Genomic DNA, 20,315 nt, shown 5'->3' with positions numbered 1-20,315 from the left:
AGTGCTGCGATTCATGGGGTCGCAAAGAGTCGGACACGACTGAGCGACTGATCTGATCTGATCTGATAAACAATATCATATGATATTCTTCTCTCTCTGTCTGGCTTACTTCACTGAGCGTGATAATCTCTAGGTCCATCCCTGTTGCTGCAAATGACAATATGTCATTCTTTTCTATGGCTGAGTAATATTCCATTGTGCACATACATCTTTATCCAGTCATCTGTCAATGGACATTTAGGTTGCTTCCATGTCTTGGCTACGTAAATAGTGCTGCTATGAACACTGGGGTGCATGTATCTTTGCAAATTATACCTTTGTCCAGATATACACTCAGGAGGGGGATTGCTGGATCATATGGCAACTCTATTTTTAGTTTTTTAAAGAACTCCATATTGTTCTCCATACTGGCAGTGCCAATTTACATTCCCACCAACAGTGTAGGAGGGCTCCTTTATTTCCAACACCCTCTTCAGCATTTATTATTAGTAGACTTTTTGATGATGGCCCTTCTGCCTGGAGTGAGGTGATACCTCATTGTAGTTTTGATCTGCATTTCTCTAATAATTAGCAAGACTGAGAACTTTTTCATGTGCCTATTGGCCATCTCTATGTTTTCTTTGGAGATATGTCTATAGATTCAATGTAATCCCTATCAAACTACCAATTGCATTTTTCACAGAACTGGAACAAAATTTTTTTAAAGTTTCATAGAAATACTAAAGATCCCAAATAGCCAAAGCAATCTTGAGAAAGAAAAACAGAGCTGGAAGTATCAGGCTACCTGGCTTTAAATTATAGTACAAAGCTATAGTAATAAAAATAGTATGGTACTGGCACCAAAAACACATACATAATCAGTGGAACACAGTAGGAAGCTCAGAAATAAACCCATGCACCTACTATGGTCAATTAATCTATGAAAAAGGAAGCAAGAATACACAATGGAGAAAAGACAGTCTCTAGTCTCTTCAATAAGTTGTGCTGGGAAATTGGACCATTATATTGAAAAGAATTGAAAAGATTGAAATTGGAATGCTTTCTAATACCATATCAGTCATGTCCAACTCTTTGGGACCCCATGGACTGTAGCCTACCAGGCTCCTCCGTCTATGGGATTTTCTAGGCAAGAATACTGGAGTGGGTTGCCATTTCCTTCTCCAGGGGATCTTCCCGACCCAGGGATCGAACCCAGGTCTCGCTTTACTGTCTGAGCCACCAGGGAAGTCCAATACCATATACAAAATAAACTCAAAATGGTTAAAGACCTAAAGGCAGAACCAAATACTACAAAACTCCTAGAGGGAAACATAGGCAGACACTCTTTGACATAAACTGCAGCAATATCTTTTTAGATACATCTCTTAGAGTAACAAAAATAAAAGCAAAAATAAACAAATGGGACCTAAAAACTTAAAAGCTTTTGCACAACAAAGGAAACTGTAACCAAAATGAAAAGACAGCCTACAGAATACAAGAAAATATTTGCACATGATGTGATTGACAAGGGATTAATTTACAAAACATACAAAGAGCTCATATAGCGCAGTTAAAAAAAAAAGTGCATAATTAAAGAAGGAGAAGACCTAAGCAGGGGTTCTTAATTACAGAGTCCCAAAACCTCCTTCATCATACTGGTAACACTTGAATCTCCAGGGAATCTACATTTCAGGGACATGCCTGGAATCTACACTTAAAATTAAACCAAATCAAACCTTCAGGTGACTCTGAAGCATTAAATTCATACAACCACTTCCCATCAAAAAGATGAAGTGAGATATCTCCTGTCTGGCAGACAAAGCTATAGGAGCTAAATAAACCAGAGAGACACTCATAAGGTAACATTTCTGATGCCAATAAAATTCTCAACAGCCCACTCATTTAGTAAAATATAATGTGGTTTTTAGTGCTAGTATTTACTACCAACTAGACAAACACATACTGACTCAAGATGTTTTCTTTCTATTCAACCAGGATATATATTTTTTTAATAAAGTATAAATACTCCACAGTAGGTACTCAATCAATATGTCCTGAATTAAACTAAATTGGGCAAACAGACCAGTTATCATCCACACAGCCAAAAGCAAACATTTAAGATAATTTAATTTAAGTATCTGAAGACCTATTACCTTCAAATTCTCTCTCAAAATAAACACACTGGAGCCATTCTGGTTACACAGCATTGCTGAAGCTGGGGGCCATAAGAAAGAGTTTACGTGGGGAGCGCGGCATGAAAATTACTAATTAATGTAAATACTCCTTTCTACCAACATTTAACTGACATAAATAGACATAAATTATGCTGAGAGAAGCCAATTGTTTTATTTTAAAACTAGACAATAAGTCATCACTTTTCTAAAACTTAACTACTGAGTCTAAAGCACTGAATAAGGTTTAAGTTTGCATTTATCAGGATAACAAAAAATAGATCTTAATTCAGTGATGCACTCAAAGATGTTAATGATCTTCGGAAATAAATGTCTAGAAATATTTCACTGATGAGTATATATATCACAATACACTGATATAAATATACCAATTATGGCCAAATGAAGATGTTTGAGAAAATTCTATTTTTAAAAAATGCTTCTTATTCAGAGAAAGGCTCAACATTCAACATTCATATGAGGTTACAACATTCATCCCAAAGCCTCTTGTTTATAGCTTTTCATCTGTTTATTTAGTCTCCTTATAAAACAGCACATAGTAGGTACTCAATAAATACTTAAGCAAAACATGAATTTAGTCCTAGTGTTGTAAATATCCAATTAATAATGCAAAAATAACCAATTTAAAGATACAGCCTGGAGCCACACATTATGCATATATGTTAGATTTTATTATTTTTTCCACTGAGCAAAAAAAAGATTTGAAGTGATTTTGAATAATAATATATTTATAACAGAAGAGTTACAATGAATAGGAAAGTAATATTACAAGCCATACAGCAGATTTTCAAATTTGAACAGCAAATATAGCATGAGCTTTTAAAATGCTAAATTTAGGGTCTCAGGCCAAAGATTCCAATATAATAGGTCTGTGACAGGCCTTATTAGAAAATATCATTTTTAATAAGAATCTCTGATTCTGAAACAGCTGTTCTCAGAATCATGCTATAGAAGTACTCATGGGAGAAATAGTCCCATATAAAAAGAGAAGGGGAAAAACAAACCCCGTATTTGTTTCCACATTTCTGCCTTGAATTTAGCTCTTGCCTTCCTGGCAATCAACACAAAAAGTAATTAAAGAGGAAGCAACCATTCGCTGAAAACAAGAGGCCTGGTGGTTTGTTAGGGAAGGTTAATAAATTGCTTCAAATCTCTTTGTAAACAGGCAGTGTATGCACATGAAGGAAAAAAATTTCCTTAGCATTAATAAAAAGTGATTTATCAGATGGTACTTTATGTAAAACACATTAAGTAACAGGAATGAAAATGTCTTTAAGAGCAATTTTAGAGAATATAGAGAAACATCATCAAATGGGTATTCTTATTCTAATTCATTTTAAAGCATCAGGAAAAATTTTACGCACTGCTGATGGGATTCTAAACTGGTCCAGCCTCCTTGAAGACCAAGACAGGTGCACTTTCCTTATACTCTACCATCCCACTCCCAGATAAAGTCCAGAATCAGCAAACTCACTTGTGTACTACATGTGTGTAAGACAAGTATCAGCACTTTTGAGATTTGCAACCAATTTGGATATTAGATATTAATAAAGAAAAATGGATAAACTATGGTACATGCATACAATGGACTACCACAATTAGAGAAAAATGAGTGAACTAGAATTATATGAATCCACAACAATAAAGTTCATAAATAAAACACTGAGCAGGGGAAAGCCACTTATAGACGTTTAAAAACATGCCAAATAATTCTGTGTATTGTTTCAAAACATACCTATATTGTAAAAATACAGAGAAATTCGTGGAGTAAAAACCAGAGTCAAAAAGGACGGTTACTCTGGAGGGACTGGAGAGGAAGGAACCTGGGAGGACTATGGGCTCAGCTGTATTGGTGATGCTCTGTTTCTTTAGGAGGGTGCAAATTACATAGGCGATTGCAGTATGTCTGAATAATTTCATGATAAACAAATGAAAAATGTGAGGGCATAATGTTAAACCATACCCTAGTAAAAGTTTAAAATCCTAGGGATACAACTGAATGTGGTCCACACAGACTCCTTTCCAACGGTAACAAGAACAGAAGGTGAGGACAAAGAATGGATAGGGAACAGGGTCCTTTCTACTAGAGCAGTGCAGTGCATCCCAGATGGAGCTTTCAGAGGCTGAAGAGTTCAGGGAACCTCTGCACGGCAAATATACAGCAGCCAATAACAGTGTGATTCTAATCCATATGAACTGATAGGCAACTCAAAGTGAAGTGAAGTGAAGTCGCTCAGTCGTGTCCGACTCTTTGCGACACCGTGGACTGTAGCCCGCCAGGCTCCTCTGTCCATGGGATTCTCCAGGCAAGAATACTGGAGTGGGTTGCTATGCCCTTCTCCAGGGGATCTTCCCGACCCAGGGATCGAACCCGAGTCTCCCACATTGGAGGTGGACGCTTTAACCTCTGAGCCCCACAAATTAGGAAATAAAAGCAAGCTACATAAACAATAATACTTAGTATTAATATAATTGGGTTTTCCTGGTAGCTCAGATGGTAAAGAATCCACCTACAATGCGGGAAACCTGGGTTCGATTCCTGGGTTGGGAAGATCCCCTGGAAAAGGCGATGGCTACCCACTCCAGTATTCTTGCCTGGAGAATTCCATGGACAGAGGGGCCTGGCAGGTTATAGTCCATGGGGTTGCAAATAATCGGACACAACTGAACGACTAACATTTTAAAAAGAGAAGATTTATGTATACTTGTAAATTTGCAGAAAGTTGTATGCTGCTAAGTCACTTCAGTTGTGTCCGACTCTGTGCAACCCCATGGACGGCAGCCCACCAGGCTCTCCCATCCCTGGGATTCTCCAGGCAAGAACACTGGAGTGGGTTGCTATTTCCTTCTCCAATGCATGAAAGTGAAAAGTGAAAGTGAAGTCGCTCAGTTGTGTCTGACTCTTAGAGACCCCATGGACTGCAGCCTACCAGGCTCCTCCATCCATGGGATTTTCGAGGCAAGAGTACTGGAGTGAGGTGCCATTGCCTTCTCTGAGAAAGTTGTATAAAGAACCATAAATAGATGCTGGCCTGAGAAGAAGGTAAACATTTCACTTTATACCCCATTACATCGCAAACAGTTTTCGTAAGAAGTTTCTATTACTTTATAATTAATCAACAGAACTCTCCAGCAAGGGCTTGGGGAAATGTGTCTCAATCTTGGCCACCTTCAAAACCATCTGGATACATGAAAAATTCAACTTCCAGACCCCACCCCAAATTAGAACCCCTGAGATTAGGGTTCAGTACCAACATTATTTTAAAAGCTCCATTAAAAAGAATCCAATGTACACAAAGGGAGATGTTAAAAATGCAAATGGCAATGTTTCTGTTATGAAAAGCAAAAACACCAGGTATACTGAACTCACAGAAAGCCATCAATTCCTAGTAGGAAGAACTAGGGCTACTTAGAGGTTCGGCAGAAACTTTGGAAACAAGATCTGATGTGTTGTTGGGAAGCTTTAAAGCTTCGAACCCCAAATTCCATGCAACTGAGTTAGGAAGATAAATTTACCCTAGGAAAAAAGTATTCCCAGACAACAACCAAATACACATTTCAGTAGACTCCTAGGAAACATCTCATTTTGACTGATACTACCCTTAACTGGGGGCTTGGGGAGGTATTTACTTAATTACATGTTTATTTCAGAATTTAAAATATATTCATAAACCAAAGGAAAAAAGTCACCATAATGCCATATCCTTCACAATGATTTTGGAATAGAGCCTTCTATCTAGATGGTTTGCACTGCATATATTTACATATATAATTTCTCATACAAAAGTGGAATCATACCGAACGCCAGGCTCTGTAACCAGCTCTTTTTCATGTATTTTAACAAAAATATTCTTTTATGTAATACTACCTCTGGATGGGTTGACCAAGACCAGGTAACTATAAAATGTATCTTCAAGTAGCTGAATAAACTACTGTGTTTAAAGGAGTTAACTCAGAATGAACACTACTATACTGGGCTTCCCAGGAGGTGCTAGTGGTAAAGAACCTGCCTGCCAATGCAGGAAACACAAGAGCCATGGGTTTGATCTCTGGGTCGGGATGATCCCCAGGAGGAGGGCATGGCAGTCCACTCCAGTATTCTTGCCTACAGAATCCCATGAACAGAGAGCCTGGGTGGGTACAGTCCATAGCATCACAAAGAATCAGACACGACTGAAGCAACTTTGCTGTTGTATACTGAAAAAACAAATTTAGTGTTGGCAAGGTTTACAGCTCAGGTGTTGTCTTATGCAGTGACTGGTCACTACTCTGGTTCCTTAAGGCGGCCCCTGGTTCCTGAGCTCCAGGCACGCCTTCATGCCATCAGTGTGAAAGAAGCAGCTCACATCTCATGTGAACACCCACCGTGTCAGCTACATCCTGAGTAACAAGAGGAATGGCTCTACCACCGCTCCATTCTGTGGGGCTGGAGCCTCAGGGTTGACGATTCTTATCTGTCTTACATCTGGAGAGTTCCAAAAGAGTAAGTGCCAGGGGGGTTATATTTGGTTAATGTCTTTCAAGGATAACAACTAAGACCAAAAATTCATAGTGGTTTCACATCCTTTAAAAAATATTCTCAAAGCCTGTAAAGCTGATATTATCAAACCTTTGTGTGGGGAGCCAGCTCCGCCCGTGGCAAAGGTCATGAGGAAGGAGGCTTGACATACGCAAAGGCGGGATCAAGCCTCAGGAGTCTCCCTGGAAATTCTCGAGCATATACCCCCAAAACCAGAGTCTGCCTACTTTCTGCTTTGTGCTTTCACCTACACCTCTGACTTTACAGGGGGCTGTCCCCCACTACCTCTCTGAAAAAAGTTAGCTTACAGCTCCAGTTAATAATTCCTGGGTGTGACAGTGTTTAACCTACAAACTCCTTTGGAAATCCTCTAGCCTGCCTGAATAGGTTTTTCCGGCCACATGTGATTGTTCAGAGCCTCCCAGCTGTGAGAGGCAGGAGATGTTCTAAACTGTCTAAACACAGATTCTTTTGAGTAGTTAAAAGATTGATTAGAAATTGTATTGGTGAAGGGATTTTCACTTGTTGGGCCAATGTTTGCTGCTAAGTTTCCATATCCCTTACCTGCTGTGTCCCTGGCAGTGTATTGATTAATATAATTGGTGTAAGTAGTAGCTTTAATGTTTGTAACCTGGGACCCTTGAGTTAATTCTTTTTCTTGTTGTAGCCCACCACACCTTTGCTCTGTAGGAATGCAACTTTATCTAATGCTTTTGGAGGGTGGCTCCTGACCAATCACCTTTAGAGAAAAATAAGTTTTCTGAAGAAAAGGTCTTAAAATGTTAACAGGCCTCTGGGCCAGAAGATGATGCAAATCACCTAAGCTTTTGCATATGATAAGTTTGCAGGAAGAAAGCCTGGTTTGCTGCAAGACTCTACCCCTTCCCCCATTATCCTCTGTGCATAACTTAAGGTATAAAAACTACTTTGAAAAATAAACTGCGGGCCTTGTTCACCGAAACTTGGTCTCACCATGTCGTTCTTTCTCTTACCTTCTGGCTGAATTATTTAGCCTCTTTTCTGCACTAAATTTCCTCACTGAGCTATCCTTATTTCAGCCTCTTTTCTCCACTGAATTTCCTCACTGAGCTATCCTTATTTCAGTCTCTTTTCTTCACTGAATTTTACTGAGCTATCCTCATTCTATTACTCTTTATATCCTTAATTAACATTTAATTAAGCAATTGTCTCCTGATCTTCGCCTACGCCGTCTCTCCTTCGAATACCCTGGATCAGCCGGGGCTGGTCCCCGGCACCTTTGTTCTATAGGTGTCAGACCTGAAGCTGTTAGAAAGGGAGTGCTACACTAACATACAGACGAAGCCAGACTGTACAGCCCAAAATACTAGTGACACAGACTCTGGCAGGAACAAAACTCAATTTACTGAGCACCTATTACACGCCAGGTGCTTCATACACTTAATTTTTATTTCTGACAATAATCTGTGATTTAAGCAGTATTGTAGGAGACAGGAAGAATAAAAGAAAAGCAGGCCCTGGGAAGTGCCGCAAAAGAAACTAAAGAGCCTCTTGATGAAGGTGAAAGAGGACAGTGAAAAAGTTGGCTTAAAGCTCAACATTCAGAAAACGAAGATCATGGCATCTGGTCCTATCACTTCATGGCAGATAGATGGGGAAACAGTGGAAACAGTGGCTGACTTTATTTTTCTGGGCTCCAAAATCACTGCAGATGGTGACTGCAGCCATGAAATTAAAAGATGCTTACTCCTTGGAAGGAAAGTTATGACCAACCTAGATAGCGTATTAAGAAGCAGAGACATTACTTTGTCAATAAAGGTCCATCTAGTCAAGGCTATGGTTTTTCCAGTGGTCATGTATGGATGTGAGAGTTGGACTATAAAGAAAGCTGAGAGGAGAAGAATTGATGCTTTTGAACTGTGATGTTGGAGAAGACTCTTAAGATACCCTTGGACTGCAAGGAGATTTAACCAGTCCATCCTAAAAGAGATCAGTCCTGGGTGTTCATTGGAAGGACTGATGTTGAGGCTGAAACTCCAATACTTTGGCCACCTAATGCGAAGAGCTGACTTACTGGAAAAGACCCTGATGCTGGGAGGGATTGGGGGCAGGAGGAGAAGGGGATGACAGAGGATGAGATGGTTGGATGGCATCATCGACTCAATGAACATGGGTTTGGGTGGACTCCAGGAGTTGGTGATGGACAGGGAGGCCTGGCATGCTGCAGTCCATGGGGTCACAAAGAGTCGGACACGACTGAGCGACTGAACTGAACTGAATTATTGATAAACTGGATGCTATAAGGCATGAGACTCTTGGAACAAGTCCAGAGGGAACAGTTCATAATCTTGAAAACAAGATATGATCCTGAGGTCGGAAAACCAACCCGAGACTGTTTCTCAACTGGTGTCTCAGAGTCACATCTTTTACGTATCTGGTGGAAACTCTATAGATAAGAATATTAGTCTTAGTTACTGATTTGTTATTGATTACTGTTTCCTAATTACTCAATGGTTAATGATCATTTTGTTCTTTGGCCCTGAAGGCCACATGAGTTATAGTTTAATACCCCACATATTCTTTCATTCATGGCTGAAAGTACAATAAAGCTGGCTTGGATTCAGTTTCGGCGCCTTCACCTTGGAGCGGTGTTGGTTCTCTGATCCTCGCCTTTTTCTGAATTCTTGTGTCTCATTTCTCATTCTCTCGCTGTATAGCGCTTTCGGAAACCTTGCTTGTCGAGCTAGTCTCGACACAGTATAATCTCCGTTTTTATAGGTGATAAAATTGAAACACTGAAAAGTCAAGTAATTTAGTAAAGGTCACATGGTTGTTAAGTGGAAAAGTGGGATTTGTACTCAATTATAACACATCTTTTTTTTTTTTTCTTTCTTTAAATAAAAGGACATCATACTGCTTTCAAGGCCCTAGGTGAAGTAACTAGTGAATGGTCAGGAAATTGGTGAATTTGTATGGAAACCTGCATTTTCTGGCTCTAAAGCTTCCATCCTTTCCCGATACTAACCCATCTACTTACATTTTCAATCCAGTTCAGTTCAGTCGCTCAGTCGTGTCAGACTTTGCGACCCATGGACCGCAGCATGCCAGGCATCCCTGTCCATCGCCAGCTCCCGGAGTTTACCCAAACTCATGTCCAGTGAGTCGGTGATGCCATCTAGCCATCTCATCCTGTCATTCCCTTCTCCTCCCGCCTTCAGTCCTTCCCAGCATCAGGGTCTTTTCCAATGAGTCAGCTCTTCACATCAGGTGGCCAAAGTATTGGAGCTTCAGCTTTAGCATCAGTCCTTCCAATGAATATTCAGGACTGATCTCTTTTAGAATGAACTGGTTGGATGTCCTTGCAGTCCAAGGGACTCTCAAGAGTCTTCTCCAACACCACAGTTCAAAAGCATCAATTCTTCAGTGCTCAGCTTTCTTTATAGTCCAACTCTCATATCCATACATGTCTACCAGAAAGACCATAGTTTTGACTAGATGGACCTTTGTTGGCAAAGTAATGTCTCTGCTTTTTAATATGCTGTCTAGGTTGATATTATCAAGAGATAAAAGAATCCTAGTGACCCATCCAGTACTGGCCAAAGTCTTGGGTTTTATTCTGTTTACGTCACGTTAATCCAGCACCCGTTTCATGGGTGCTGTCAAAAGACACAAAAATCCTGAGTCAGAGACAAAGGACTTATTACCCATGTTGGTTTGCATCAGCTGTTCAGTCCCGTAGGCAGAAGGCAAAGGGCTCGCCATGGATGCTGCTACTGTGCATGCAGTGGGTCGTTAATCAGCAGAAACACTGAGCTTGAGGACTGACTACTTGTACAACAAACAGAAGCCAGCTTTCTCATTGAGGGGAGATGTCACTTCTTCTCTCAATATTGCTTACTGCAAGTCCACCCCTGACAAAAGCTTAGGTAGGGAGAAATCGGGTTTTCTTGGTATACTTAGCAGGTACATGCAGAGATGCTCAGGGCCGATGGCAGACTGCTTCTATCAATATAAGCATGACCTTGAGGTCCATGAAACAACAGCTACTTAAAGGGAAAGCATAAGAGAATGTTCTATATGTATGTGTTTAAATCTTTATAATCTATTTATTTCTTTACTTAACTGATTCACAGTTAAAAGTTTGCTAATTAACTAGTATTTTAAAGCTGTGCTCAATCATGCAGTATAAAAAACCAGTATCTCTCTATGTTTCAGACAGATCTAGAGATCCAAATAGATTCAGATTTGATTTGTTTGCCCTGATTTCATAGCTTGTGTTACAAACTTTTACCTAATGTTTGGTTGTCTCTCTTTTCATGACATTAGCTGCCATTTCTAATTATTGCCTAGATGTATAATGACATTAGGGATTGAAAAAAAAAAGGGGGGGGGGTACGGTTATATTCTAATTCCACTATTCCCTCTTTGCTAGCTGGAATACTGATATAAAGGGAAAATTCTTCTCATCATCTTTTTGGAAAGACATGGTAGCTGCTTGATTCTCCCCTTTATCTTTAAATTCTCATTCTCCAAAGTGACTAATGACTTCTTATTTTAAATATCATGAATTCATTCTAATACCCTCCAAGGTGACCAATGCATCTTTTTTTAGAATCATAAATTCATGGACATAAACATACCCCACTGGACATCCCTCTTAAACATGTTCAAGTCTACCAGTCAAAAACAAAACAAGTCCCTTACTGGATTTCTCACCTCCTCTTCCCAGCCAATCTGCTCCAGTGTCGTCTACTAACTCTATTTCCTAACCTCTCACTTACTGTTGAACCTTCTATAACTGGAGGGTTAAAGTTATAACCTCCGACCACCCAGACATAATGGTTCTTGCAAAGGTCACTAGTCACATCCATTTTGCTAAAACCAAGGTGGACTTCTGAGGCTTCATCTCATTCAACTACTGTGGACCACTTCTTCCTTGAAGCACTCTTCCCCATGCCCCCACGATACTGTGATGTCCTGGTTTTCCCCTACCTCTCTGGCTACTCCTCCTCTGTTGGTTGTTCAAGCTTATTCTTCTTACTCAGCCATGACATGTTGGCAGTTCTAAGGCTCAATCTTGGAACACTGTCTTCTTCACTATACTCTCTGCCAACAGGATCCCATCCACACCCAGGATTTCACTCCCCACCTTACACAAAGATGTCTCACAACAAATCTATATTGTTACCTTTTCTCTCTCCCTCTGAACTCAAATTTTATATTCAACTGACTACATGACAGCTTTCTTAAGGTCTAAGAGTGTTTCTATCTACTGCATACAAACATAAAGTCAATACTCAGTCATCAAAAAGAATGAAATAAGGCCATCTGCAGCACCCTGGATGGACCTAGAGATTATTATACTACGTGAAGTAAGCCAGGCAGAGGAAGACAACTACCAAGACGTCACCCAAATTAGGAGCTTGGAATTAACATACACACACTACTATATATAAAATAACTAACTAACAAGGACCTACTATATAGTACAAGGAACTCTACTCAATATTCAATAATAACCTGTATGGCTAAAGAATCTGAAGAAGAATGGATATGTGTATATCTATAACTGAAGCACTTTGCTGTACACCTGAAACTAACAACACTGTAAATCAACTATACTCCAATAAAATTAAAAACAAAACTAAAGTCAGGATTCATGAAAAAAAAAAAAAATCATCCTCTTCCAGTAAATGCCACCATTCTCCAACCAGACGCACAAATTACTCTCATCTCTGAAAACACCACTTATTTATCTCAGCCTCATACCTATCTGTCATCAAGTCCTGTTGATTTATCTTCTAACTGCCTTTCAATTATGACTCCTTTCCACTTTAACACTACATCCCAGTTCAAACTACTGATACCTCTCACCAAGGCCACTGCAAGGGCCTACTGATAACACTGGTCTGATCAACTGTGTCCTTTCTCCACATATCTTCTGCACTGCAGCCAGTGTAGAGGTGATCGTGCCAAGCCTTTCAGTGGTTTCCCATGGCTTTTACACAAACTCCTAACATGGCCTACACTCTGTGTAACTTGCTTATTTTCTTCATCTTCATACCTTCATTGAAAAGCATGCTCCCCTAGAGAGCAACCATTCACTCTGTCGTCTACGTGTTGTTGTTGTTGTTGTTGTTGTTTTTAATGTGAAAGAACTTTGCACATGCTGCTTCCTTGGTCTGAAATGCTCTTTCTTCAATTTAACTCCTCCTTCACACATACATCACTTGCTAAAGGGAGCCTTCCCCTGACCTTCCTGACCAGATCAGATCCCAGTACCACAGGCAGTCGTAGCCTCTTGTACACAACCTTTGTAGATTTGTCATATCTGTAATTTTACATTTCTTTATATGACTTTTTGGTTTACGCTAATCTTCTCCATCAGGAAATTTCATGGGAACAGAAACTATGGTTGCTTTGTATTCCTAGTGCTTGTCATGTTAGATGTCAAGTTAGTATATGCTGGATGAATGAACAAATGAAAACGAATGGATAAATATCCAAGTTTGTTGGAATTAATATGTGTTGTCCTTTTACAGAAGGCTTATGTTTGCTCTCACTGAATGTACTTTATATAAATATTTTATGTACACAGAACAGTGCCTATTCATTGATAAGAATGTTATTATATTAATATTATAAATATGTTATTATCATAAAGGTTAGTTGTTGTTATCACTGAATTCATTCCTTGTGATAGAAACTATTTTCAGGTTACTTCTGAATCTATTCTTGAACACCCTGTCCCTTACCTAACTCCATTATAAAACCAGACAAAATCACCAATTCATAATTTGTTTCCCTTATAATTATTGCCATGAGACACAGTTCTGGTTAGTGAAATATAAGTGAAAGCTTTCTGGGAAGCTTCCAAAAAGGTATGGACTTCCTGAAAACAGGAGAAGTCTTTGCATTCCTTTTCACTTTTTCCTCATGCGAATATCAACGTGATGTCTAGATTCACAGTAAGTATCTTGCAACTATCAGGAGAAGGCAAAAAAACTGCAGAGCCACTAAAGCACCAGAAGTGGCCACCTACTTCAGGCCTTTTTGTTCAATGAGAAAAGTAAAACCTATTTTCTTTTCTATTACTTGTGTATAAAAATACTCCTGATATTCTAACTAGATTTTCTTCCAGACAAGTTACCTTACATGGACCAAGATATTTTTTCCTCTTTCTTTTTATTTTCCCTTCTTTACATCTTTTTTCTCCTAATAAAACTTCTCTGTCACTCTCCCTAATAATGTAACCAAAATAAAAATATCTATATAGGAAACAGAAAATTAATTATAATTTTAAAAACTAAAGAAAGATTTTTAAAATTTCTTTACAGTGAAAGACAGTTGTGTCCAACTCTTTGTGACCCCAAGGACTATGCGGTCCATGGAATCCTCTAGGCCAGAATACTGGAGTGGGTAGCCTATCCCTTCTGCAGGGGATCTTCCCGACCCAGGAATTGAACCGAGGTCTCCTGCATTGCAGGCGGATTCTTTACCAACTGAGCTATCAGGGAGGCCTAGTTAATTTACAAATATATGGAAATAAAAATAACATCTGTTTGGTGATATGGCATAAAAAAGAATTTAAGTTGCTTTGCTTTTGCTCATTCTTAGATATAAGACCAAATTTTAAAGTATTCTAATGTCTATTCAAATACATGAATATTAGCATGTGATATATTCTAATGTGTTCAAGGGTCAAATATTAAATAAGCAGGAAAATAAATCAGATACTCTACAGACATACTTTGACTATGTGCTATAGAGTATATTTACTTTTTTCTAAAAATTAAGTGTAGGAAGTATAAATAATACTTTAAGAACTCATAAATCTGAATAAGTAGATTAAACTATGAATCTTAACCCATGAGACCAGGATATTTCACCTATATTCCAAATATGGCATACAATTTAGGTTTATATGTTGAGGGTAAGTCTTAGCCTCATGTTATGTCCTTAAAGCAAAAACGAATATGAATTAAATTATTTTGGGCCAGTGCCTTTTCCAGTCTGTTCTCAGTTCCCCATCTATAAAACAGGGAAGGTAGACCACCAATAAAACATGGATAGCAGACTTCTCTACAGAGCCTAGAAACCAAGTCTCCAAGCTCTCTACTTCTGATTGATCTTCTACACATGATTTCCTTTAAAGAAAGAGCTCAGTAACTAAAAATAACTTGGAAACTACTGGACAAAATGATCTCCTAGGTCTCTTCTGATATTAGTTTCATGATGAAGTGATTTCTTTAAACTCCTAAATTCTAAATAGCAAAATCCTATACAGCAAATCTGTTCAATTAAATATGTACGTAAGAAAATTCATGTGACAATGTGGTCTTGATTTATTGCCAGAAATATATCCAAATAGAATTCGTGTTTTTACCTTGTGAAAATGCCATCCACGATTCCAATTGTGGCTTCCTCTGCAGGTACATAGGAGCCAATCTGAGCCATGACAGTAATCAATGCAACTTGTTTTATATACGAGCTTTTTCCACCCATGTTTGGTCCGGTAATTATCATTACTCTCTCCGAGTCCCCCTAGAAAATTAAAAAGCAATTTTACTTATTGTACCAGAGGGGGTTCTATATAATATCTATAATTTATTCCATAAATGGGAATGTATTAGGCAAAGATTATGCTGTGGTATTTAAATGTCACCCATTAAGCATCACAAAGGGAAAGAAGCTCTCTGTTTTCAATTTGAACTGTGATATTACAGAACAGTGAATTCTCAGCAGTGCACAAGGTTGTTTCGGAGTATAAAAAAGGAAATAACAAGAATCAACCTAGATGAGATAACCCCTATGGTTTTCTCTTTAAATAATCATTAATCTGCTTATGAGCGTCTTTTATATTACTTACATTTAAAATCTATCAATTTCCATATGTCCAAATCACAGGTATTATTTATCTAACTGCAGAAGGCCTAATCTGAATTGGTAGCACATGATATTTTTAGTTACAGATTTTAATATAGACAGTAAAGAGATTGATAATACCAAATTCTAGGTATCAATTTTATCAACATTTAATTACTTACTGGCATTTCACCAGAATAAGTGAAAAAGGCAGAAAAGCTGCAATGCTTGCTGTGATTTCATTTCTAGAATTTACCTGTATTAAACAATTCTAGTACTTGCCAAATATATCCTAAGAAAAACCATCCAACTGCAGTCCTCTACAGAGGAGTCAGCCTTAGGCATCCACGTGCTTTATTATGTGAACACAACGCCCTTGGCTATACCTGCCTGGTCAAGAGTAGCCAATCCATAACTGACCAACAGCCTAAGAGAAGACATAAACGTCTTCTGAAACTAGGCTCATCAAATCATCTCTTGGGAGTTGAAATTGAGAACCATGGAGTGCGTGCGTGCATGCTCAGTCATTTCAGTCGTGTCTGACTCTTTGAGCCCCCATAGACTATATATATAGCCCACAAGGCTCCTCTGTTCATAGGATTTTCCAGGCAAGAATACTGGAGTGGGTTGCCATGCCCTCCTCTGGGGATCTTCCTGATGCACAGAGGGAACCCGTGTCTCCTGTGGCTCCTGCACTGCAGGCAGATTCTTTACCACTGAGCCACTGGAGAAGCCCCAAGAACCATGGAAAGGATCAATCTATTGATAACCAGAGGAGAGGTTGATAAGAAAGGCAGAATGAAGCTACACAACACTGGGGACCGTAAATGAGAAGTTATGAGGAACCAAAAGGTATGACAGGGGTGAAAAGAATAATTATCAATGATAAGGAAAGAAAAAAATAGAGAAGAGCCAAGAGGAGTTGAGATGCCTCATGCAAATAATGGGGGTATCAGATTAAAGCATTATAAAGCCTTATAATTGAGGGGATAAAAAGTAAACCTATTCCATCTCTAAGTTGTAAAAGTGAAAGTGTTAGTTTCTCAGTTGTGTCTGACTCTTTGCAACCCCATGGACTGTAGCCCCCCCAGGCTCCTCTGTCCATGGAATTCTCCAGGCAAGAATACTCTAGTGGGTTGCCAACCCTTTCTCCAGGAGCTCTAGCCAACCCAGGGTAGAGTCCCCACATTGCAGGCAGATTCTTTACTGTCTGAGCCACCAAGGAAGCCCTGAATGATACAACTTGTGAGCAAACATTTTTTAATTTTTCTACAGACATTAAAAAATAATAAACCTATTATAAACAAACATTTGGCATATGAAATGCTTTGAAAATTCAGATTAAATGAGCAGAGTTCTTTTAAAAAATTGATAAAAAATAATATAATAAATAGAAAATAATCCAGTATATATTAAAGATTTTAAATCTATAATTAAAAGTCCTTCAATAAGAAAAACTCAAACTGAGATAACTTTCCCACTAAGGAGAGGGAAGCCTGGCGTGCTGTAGTCCATGGGGTCGGAAAGACTTGGACACGACTGAGCGACTGAAAAACAAAATAGAAAAAAATAGTATCAATCTTACAAAAACTATTCTAGAGAATAGAACAATAGGGAACTCTTCCCAAATCATTTCTGAAAGCCACCATGATCTTGACACCAAAACCTGACCAAGAGCATTACAAGAAAGAAAACTTACAAGTCAACTTTATCCACAAATACATACACAAGACTCCTCAATAAAATATTAGTAAGACAATCCAAAGATATATAAACCATTTAGAATTTTTGAGGAAAACAAGGTGGTTTAATATTCAAAAGGCAGTTAACAAAATAAATTAACATTATAAATAACAATAAAATAACATTAACAAAATAAATTAAACATCCATTCACTTTTAAAAATGCAGGAAAAGGAAATAAAAGGTATAAGGATTAAAAAGAGAATAATGAAACTGTCATTACTCCTATATGTCATTACTATGATACCAGAAAATCTAAAGTGATCTATGAAAATTATTAGAATCTACAAATGAAATGAGCAAGCGCTTTAGGTACAAGTTCAGTATTCAAATGCCAACATTATTTCTACATTTTACCAACAAGTAACTGGAAATTTTTTAAATGATCTAATTTACCACAATATCAAAAGAAATCAAATATCTAGGAATAAACCTAATACAATGAACAAGACTTCTACAGAGAAAACTACAAAATATTATTGAAAGAAACTGAAAAAGGTAAACAGTGAAAACAAGGTTTCTTTTAAAATAAATTTATAAAAGCTTTTGAAGGCTTGATGCTTTTGAACTGTGATGTTAGAGAAGACACTTGAGAGTCCCTTGGACTGCAAGGAGATCAAACCAGTCAATTCTAAAGGAAATAAGCCCTGAATATTCACTGGAAGGACTGATGCTAAAGCTGAAGCTCCAACACTCTGGCCACCTGATGCAAAGAACCAACTCATTGGAAAAGACTGACGCTGGGAAAGCCTGAAGGTAAAAGGAGGGGAGGACGGCAGAGGATAAGATGGGTTAGACAGCATCACTGACTCAATGAACATGAACTTGAGCAAACTCCGGGAGATAGTAGAGGACAGGGGAGCCTGGCATGCTGCAGTCCATGGGGTCACAAAGAGATGGACGTGACTTAGCGACTAAACAACAACAACATTGATCAAAAGATGTCATTAAGAGAATACAAAATCACAGAATATATGATATACGTACTATATATTTCCCAAAGACTTGGATGCAGTGTACATAATGAACTCCCACAAACCAAAAGAAGGACAAACTTCAAGAAAAATGGTAGAGGAAAAAAAATTTTAAATGACAACACAAAAACCCACAAATGATCAGTAAGATGACAGTATACTTTAAATCATTAAGAAAACACAAACCAAATCAGGGAGACAACATTACTTTACTTAATGGCTACAGTTAAAACCAAAAACTGTCAGTATTAAGCTTTGGCAAAGATGTAGGACAACTAGAATTTTTATATACTGTTATTAGGGGAGTAAATTGAAAACTATTTTGGAAAACTGCTTGGTAGAGTCTACTAAAGCTGAAAGTAGACATATCTGAACAATTCTGCTCCTAGGTACATGTCCAACAGAAATGTACATGATGTACATTAAAAAAAAAAAAACAACATGTAAAAGAATGTTCACAGCAATACTTTCATAATAGTACTAAATTGGAAGTAACTCAAATGTTTATCAATAGAACAGAAAAGTTATATATTTATACAATGAAATTCTCTATGACAATATAAATAAGCAATATGCAAAAAAAAGGATGAATCACATAAAACCAATGTTGAATCAAAGAAGCCAGATACAAAGAATACATATTGTATGTTTCTATTATATACAGCTCAAAAACGAGAACAAAAATAACCAAATTATTATTCGTTGGTAAAAGAAATTAGGAGAGTGGTTACCCTTTAGAGGGGAAGGAGTTAATGGGAGGCCCTCCCTCCCAAGTGGGGATTTTAGAATGTGTTCCTTCCCTTACTATTCTTCTGTTTCTTGACCTGGTTTTGGATACTTACATGGGTACACTTTGTGAAAATTCATTAAGCTGTACACTTAAGATTTGTACCTAATTCTGTATGTTATGTTTCAATTAAAGTTATCTTCAAAAGGAAATGAATACATTCTCACAAATTAACCTACATGCAGTACAACTGTAGAAGTTAATTCTGAAATTTATTTGATAGAGTTAAGTCAATTCAACTTTGAAGAATGAGCTGGGAGAGGAGACTTTGTAAAGCTATAGTAATTAAAAGTGCAGCATTGCTTTAGGAACAGGTAAACAGAGAAGTAACAGCAAGCCTGGACACAAACCTATACTGGCCTGTGAGACATGTGAGAGTTAGGATCACAAACAAGCAGAAAAGACGCCACGCTCAATAAACAATGGTGGGATAACTGGGTACCCACATAATAAGAGTCAGACTGGAATCTCACAGCCTTTAAATCAATCCAGATGGATGAAAGAAAAAAATATGAAACGCAAGCAATCTTTTAGAGGAAAACATGGAAGAACAACTTAATGACATGAAGGTAGGGAACAACTTATTGACAAGATAGAATAAGCAATATAAAAATATAAATCATACAGGAGAAGACTAACATATTTGATTAAATTTTTAAAACCTCTGTTATTAAAAGCAGTCACCAAACACAAAATGAAAAGGCATATAACAAAGAAGTAGTGCTCCTACTTATTAGGACCATCAAAACAATGGAAAAATAGGCAAAGGACATAAGTATATTATATACACAAAGGCCAAAAAGTATTTATCAGAGAAAGGAAAATGAAATCAGCAGCATTTTCCAAGGGACCTACAAGCTATTCCTCATAGTCACATAAGGGAAAAAAAAAAATTAATTGTGAATATTTCTGAAGGAATAATTTTTAAGGAATAACTTTTTACATTTATCATACTATCAAAAAGTTTAAAAGTTTGCTTAAATAGCATGTTGGAAAGAACATGGACAGCAATTTGGAAATGTTTACTGAAGCTAAACAGCCCATATACTGGTCTACATGACACAGTGATTCCCCTTTTAGAAATTTAGGAAGATACACAAGCACTCAAAAAGACATTTATAAAGCTGTTCAGAGTAATAAACACCCTCTTCCAACAACCCAAGAGAAGGCTCTATACATGGACATCACCAGATGGTCAACACCAAAATCAGATTGATTATATTCTTTGCAGCCAAAGATGGAGAAGCGCTATACAGTCAGCAAAAACAAGACCAGGAG

General features: G+C 37.9%; 1 protein-coding gene across 3 annotated transcripts in view; it reads right to left on the bottom strand.

Moving 5' to 3' along the window:
- The window catches only part of MSH3 (mutS homolog 3), a 183,405-nt gene that overhangs the window by 22,903 nt on the left and 140,187 nt on the right, over positions 1 to 20,315 (bottom strand). For all 3 annotated transcript variants that reach the window (XM_061424296.1, XM_061424297.1, XM_061424298.1), the window contains exon 20: positions 15,056 to 15,213. In XM_061424296.1, the coding sequence (XP_061280280.1) occupies positions 15,056 to 15,213 (158 nt within the window). The remainder of the gene's footprint in view (positions 1 to 15,055; positions 15,214 to 20,315) is intronic.

This window comes from Bos javanicus, chromosome 7 (assembly GCF_032452875.1).
Source record: "Bos javanicus breed banteng chromosome 7, ARS-OSU_banteng_1.0, whole genome shotgun sequence".
Lineage (NCBI taxonomy): Eukaryota > Metazoa > Chordata > Mammalia > Artiodactyla > Bovidae > Bos > Bos javanicus.
This window is presented reverse-complemented; position numbering and strand designations above follow the sequence as displayed.